The sequence below is a fragment of the Ovis canadensis genome, chromosome 8 (genome assembly GCF_042477335.2).
Source record: "Ovis canadensis isolate MfBH-ARS-UI-01 breed Bighorn chromosome 8, ARS-UI_OviCan_v2, whole genome shotgun sequence".
Classification (NCBI taxonomy): Eukaryota; Metazoa; Chordata; class Mammalia; order Artiodactyla; family Bovidae; genus Ovis; species Ovis canadensis.
The window spans coordinates 15,496,006-15,502,477 of NC_091252.1; the positions used below are offsets into that span (position 1 = coordinate 15,496,006).

Here is a 6,472-nt window from a genome sequence, read left to right on the forward strand (position 1 = left end):
AAATAGTAAAAGATAAACACTGTATGGTCCCTTTTATATGTAGAACCAAAAACCAGACAAACAACGGAGCTCCAAATACAAAACAGATTTGTGGTTTCCTGAGGTGAGAGATACCCCACGTCCGAGGTAAGAGAAACCCAAGTAAGATGGTAGGCACTGAGAGAGACCATCAGAGGGCAGACAGACTGAAACCACGCTGCAGACTGCTAGCCCTCTGATTACATGGACGACAGCCTCAGTGAAACTAGGCTGTGCCATGTGGAGCCAGCAAGACGGACGGGTCATGGTGGAGAGGTCTGACAGAATGTGGTCCACTGGAGAAAGGAATGGCAAACCACTTCAGTATTCTTGCCTTAAGAACACCATGAAGAGTATGAAAAGGCAAAAAGATAGGACACTGAAAGATGAACTCCCCAGGTCAGTAGGTGCCCAGTATGCTACTGGAGATCAGTGGAGATATAAATTCAGAAAGAAAGAAGGGATGGATCCAAAGAAAAAACAACACCCAGCTGTGGATGTGACTGGTGATAGAAGCAAGGTCCGATGCTGTAAAGAGCAGTATTGCATAGGAACCTGGAATGTTAGGTGCAGGAATCAAAGCAAACTGGAGTGGTCAAGCAGGAGATGGCAAGAGTGAACGTCGACATTCTAGGAATCAGCAAACTAAAATAGACTGGAATGAGGGAATTGAATTCAGATGGCCATTATATCTACTACTGTGGGCAGGAATCCCTCAGAAGAAATGGAGTAGCCATCATGGTCAAAAAAAGAGTCCAAAATGCAGTACTTGGATGCAATCTCAAAAACAGAGTGATCTCTATCCGTTTCCAAGGCAAACCATTCAATGTCACAGTTTCCAATCCTATGCCCCAAGTACTAATGCCAAAGAAGCTGAAGTTGAACGGTTCTATGAAGACTTATAAGACCTTTTAGAACTAACACCCCCAAAAGATGTCCTTTTCATTATAGGGGACTGGAATGCAAAAGTAGAAAGAAACACCTGGAGTAACAGGAAAATTTGGCCTTGGAGTACAGAATGAAGCAGGGCAAAGGCTAATAGAGTTTTGCCAAGAGAACACACTGGTCATAGCAAACACCCTCTTCCAACAACACAAGAGAAGACTCTACACATGAACATCACCAGATGGTCAACACCGAAATCAGATTGATTATATTCTTTGCAGCCAAAGATGGAGAAGCGCTATACAGGCAGCAAAAACAAGATCAGGAGTGGACTGTGGCTCAGATGATGAATTCCTTATTGCCAAATTCAGACTTAAATTGAAGAAAGTGGGGAAAACCACTAGACCATTCAAGTATGACCTAAATCAAACTCCTTATGATTATACAGTGGAAGTGAGAAATAGATTTAAAGGAATAGATCTGATAGAGTGCCTGATGAACTATGGATGGAGGTTCATGACATTGTACAGGAGACAGGGATCAAGACCATCCCCATGGAAAAGAAATGCAAAAAGCAAAATGGCTGTCTGAGGAAGCCTTACAAATAGCAGTGAAGTGATTGCTGCCATGAAATTAAAAGACACTCCTTGGAAGGAAAGTTATGACCAACCTAGATAGCATATTCAAAAGCAGAGACACTACTTTGCCAACAAAGGTCCGCCTAGTCAAGACTATGGTTTTTCCAGTAGTCGTGTATGGATGTGAGAGTTGGTCTATGAAGAAAGCTGAGCACTGAAGAATTGATGCTTTTCAACTGTTGTTGGAGAAGACTCTTGAGAGTCCCTTGAACTGCCAGGAGATCCAACAAGTCCATTCTAAAGGAGATCAGCCCTGGGTGTTCTTTGGAAGGAATGATGTCAAAGCTGAAACAGTACTTTGGCCACCTCATGCGAAGAGTTGTCTCATTGGAAAAGACTCTGATGCTGGGAGGCATTGGGGGCAGGAGGAGAAGGGGACGATAGAGGATGAGATGGCTGGATGGCGTCACTGACTCGATGGATGTGAGTTTGAGTGAACTCTGGGAGTTGGTGATGGACAGGGAGGCCTGGCATGCTGCAATTCATGGGGTCGCAAAGAGTGAAGACACGACTGAGCGACTGAACTGAACTGAACTGAAGAGGAGTGAAAAGCAAAGGAGAAAAAGAAAGATATACCCATTTGAATGCAGAGTTTCAAAGAATAGCAAAGGAGACATAAGAAAGCCTTTCTCAGTGATCATTGCAAAGAAATAGAAGAAAAACAATAGAATGAGAAAGACTAGAGATCTCTTCAAGAAAATTGGAGATACCAAGGGAATATTTCATGCAAAGATGGGCTCAATAAAGGACAGAAATGGTAGGGACCTGATAGAAGCAGAAGATATTAAGAAGAGGTGGCAAGAATACACAGGAGAACAGTACAGAAATATCTTCACGACCCAGTTAATCACGATAGTGTGATCACTCACCTAGTGTGAGATCCTGGAATGTGAAGTCAAGTGGGCCTTAGGAAGCATCACTACGAACAAAGCTAGGGGAGGTGATGGAATTCCATTTGGGTATTCAAATCTTAAAAGATGATGCTGTATAAGTGCTGCACTCAATATGTCAGCAATTTTGGAAAACTCAGCAGTGGCCACAGGACTAGAAACTGTCAGTTTTCATTCCAATCCCAAAGAAAGGAAATGCCAAAGAATGTTCAAACTATTGCTCAATTGCACTCAGCTCACATACTAGTAAAGTAATGCTCAAAATTCTCCAAGCCAGGCTTTAGCAATACATGAACTGTGAACTTCAGAAAAGCCAGAGAAACCAGAGATCAAATTCCAACATCTGTTGAATCATCAAGAAAGCAGGAGATTTCAAGAAAAACATCTATTTCTGCTTCATTGACTATGCCAAGGCTTTGACTGTGTAGATCACAATAAACTGTGGAAAATTCTGAAAGATATGGGAACATTAGACCACCTGACCTGCCTCTTAAGAAACCTGTATGCATGTCAGGAAGCAACAGTTAGAACTGGACATGGAACAGCAGACTGGTTCCAGATAGGAAAAGGAGTACTTCAAGGCTATATATTGTCACCCTGCTTATTTAACTTCTATGCAGAGTACATCATGAGAAATGCTGGGCTGGTTGAAGCACAGGCTGGAATCAAGATTGCTGGGATAAATATCAATAACCTCAGATATCCAGATGACACCTCCCTTATGATGAAATGAAGAAGAACTAAAGAGTCTCTTGATGAAAGTGAAAGAAGAGAGTGAAAAAGTTGGCTTAAAGCACAACATTCAGAAAACGAAGATCATGGCATCCAGTCCCCTCACTTCATGGCAAATAGATGGGGAAACAGTGAAAACAGTGTCAGAATTTGTTTTTCTGGGCTCCAAAATCACTGTGGATGGTAATTGCAGCCATGAAACTAAAAGACAGTTACTGCTTGGAAGGAAAGTTATGACCAACCTAGACAGCATATTCAAAAGCAGAGACATTACTTTGCTGACAAAGCTCTGTCTAGTCCAGGCTATGGTTTTTCCTGTAGTCATGTGTGGATGTGAGAGTTGGACTATAAAGAAAGCTTTGCACCAAAGAATTGATGCTTTTGAACTATGGTGTTGGAGAAGACTCTTGAGAGTCCCTTGGACTGCAAGGAGATCCAGCCAGTCCATCCTACAAGAGATCAGTCCTGGATGTTCATTGGAAGGACTGATGTTGAAGCCGAATCTCCAGTACTTTGGCCACCTGATGTGAAGAGCTGACTCATTGGAAAAGACCCTGATGCTGGCGAACATTGAGGGCAGGAGGAGAAGGGGATGACAGAGGATGAGATGATTGGATGGCATCACCGACTCAATGGACATGAGTTTGGGTAGGCTCTAGGAGTTGGTGATGGACAGGAAGGCCTGGCGTGCTGCAGTCCATAGGGTCACAAAGAGTCAGACATGACTGAGCAACTGAACTGAAGTGAACTGTGGTGAGATTCTGGTGCAGAATGGGTCAAGGGAATCAAAGGTGCAGATTTCCAATTGTAAAATGAAAAAGGGTTGAATGCAGATGTACAGCATGGTGACTATAGTTAATAACCCTGTATTGCATATTTTAAAGTGGCTAAGAAAATCAGTCTTGAACTTTATTAGCACGGGAAAATTTTGTAACTGTGTGCTGGTGTTAACTGGACTTCCTGTGGAAATCATTTTGCAGTATATACAAATACTGTATCAGTATGTTTTATACAGGAAACTAATATGATGTTATGTCAATTATACCTCAATTGAAAATAGAAAGTAGCAGTTATCTGTATATACTTGTTTCTTTATCAGACAGCCTTGTTGAAGATACATTCTTCTTGTATTCCCTTTCTTCTGTTTTCCTTTGTGCACTTTTTAGGGCTTCCTTTGATTTATCTCACTTTCAGCCACCTAAACCAAATAATAATTTTTACAAGAAACATATACAGTTTTTTCTCATGACCATGTATCTGATTCAAATTTAATCATACTCCCTCCTGGCTTGTATGCTTCTGATCATTTGGTAAACTGCTAAGGAAGTGAGTCATTCTATCTCCAGGATGAGATTACATCTGGTTGCTTACAGGTCATAACCCTAAGTGCTTTAGAACTGTGTTATATTGATATTTTGAAATGTGTTCCTAGAATCCAGCCAACAAAGACCCTGATATCATTGACAGAAGTATCAGGCTTTGAAAATCTTTGGGGAGAGGTTGAATTCAACACATAAGACTTGGTGAGTTTAAGACTCTTTGCCAAGAGAACTCTGTGTGGTCTCAGGTTCATCTCAGTAACAAATTATAGGAACAATGTAGAGAACTCTGTAAATGTAAGGAAAGAAACTCATGCACCAAGATCATAAAGGTTTTGGAAATTTTTTTCTCTTTTTTTCTTTCTCTCCCAACCCCAATCAAAGGAACAGGAAGACAGAAGGTGTTAAATAAGTCAAGTGTTTTACTTTTTGTTAAAAATATATTTGATCCCTTTATTTGGCTTTTTCTGAGCTAAGCTACTGCAGTATTTTTTAAAAGGAGTTTGTTGTTTTTCTGTAGGTACAAGCCAATTATGATGTGGCACGCTATGAAAATATGTTCTCTGTGCTCTGGGTTCTGGAGCAACTTCTTCAAAAGGAAAACAAAGAAGACAACTCTTCAAGAACCGGGCATGAGGATCAGGAAATCAAGAAATTTCTTCAGAAACATGATGAAACTGTTTTCAAACTCTCTGATGCATTTCCTTTATTTACTTTTTATTTGTGGAGACTGGGCATTCTCTTGAACTCAGTAGAAATAGGAACTGTTGGAAATGACTCACTTCCTTAGCAGTTTACCAAATAATCAGAAGCATACTAAAGTTGAATATATGAAGATCTTGTGCTTAAATGTTTTCAAGAATATTTTTAAATGATCATTTTAAATGGATCCCTAAAGACAGTCATTAATTGAATTTAATAATCTTAAACTGTGTATAAAAAGATTATGAGTCATATTTCTTAACTAAAATCAGCCAGTTTCAGTTGAGAATGCCCCGCCCCTCAGTCCTATGGAACCGTGTATTGCAATATGTTTACTCAATGCAATCTAGCTCTGTTATTCTCTAAAATGGACCATTAATTATCTTTCTTATTAAAAAATTGCATTTTAAAAGATTTTCATTTACTAGGTGCTAAAAGGTAACAGAAGATGTCTTATGTTTTGTTACTTTATCAACAGCATTTAAAATAAGTGGTTATAAATAAGATTTTTTTCAACTTTTTTTCTTAGTTTCACTTACTCTCTATTGTCTTAGATGGGGTTCATGTAGAAACAGAAAAGTTGTTAGCATTTGTAAAGTTTAATTTCATATAATTTCATATAATCAACATATTTGTCAAGTCCTTTTGAAAATACTAATCATTTAAAATATTCCATTGTTTTTCAACAAATGTTTGTTTTGAGTCTGTTGATTATATAAAATATTCCTGTTACTATTAAAATGTAGTTATTATATATAATTAAGACATTAAGGACATTTTCACAAATTCTAACATCAGTCTAGAAATATACTTTATTATTTAAAGTATTGGTTGGATTTCTCAGAAAAGTTGTTAGCATTTGTAAAGCTTTAATTTCATATAATCAACATATAATTTCACATAATCAACATATTTGTCAAGTCCATTTGAAAATACTAATCATTTAAAATGTTCCATTTGTTTTTCAACAAATGTTTGTTTTGAGTCTGTTGATTATATAAAATATTCCTGTTACTGTTAAAATGTAGTTATTATATGTAATTAAGACATTAAGGACATTTTCACAAATTCCAACATCTGTCTAGAAATATACTTTATATTTATTAAAAGTATATTTATACTTATTTAAAGTATTGGTTGGATTTCTCAGTTACACACTTACATTAAAATTATAACCAACTAACTTAATTAGCATACATTATATACTTTTGTGTAGTGCAATGTAGCAAATACAGCAAATACAAATTTGCTTTATTAATTATATGTGATATCGTTTCATAAGTTAATT

The 6,472-nt window shown here is 38.0% G+C and overlaps 1 protein-coding gene across 3 annotated transcripts in view; it reads left to right on the forward strand.

Moving 5' to 3' along the window:
* The window catches only part of MEI4 (meiotic double-stranded break formation protein 4), a 239,641-nt gene extending 233,767 nt beyond the window's left edge, over window positions 1-5,874 (forward strand). For 2 of the 3 annotated variants that reach the window (XM_069598037.2, XM_069598040.2), the window contains one exon: window positions 5,003-5,874. In XM_069598037.2, coding sequence (XP_069454138.1) covers window positions 5,003-5,272 — 270 coding nt within the window. In that variant the 3' untranslated portion in view covers window positions 5,273-5,874. The remainder of the gene's footprint in view (window positions 1-5,002) is intronic. The other variant, XM_069598038.2, reaches the window with a different exon arrangement.
* Window positions 5,875-6,472: the final 598 nt, after the last annotated feature.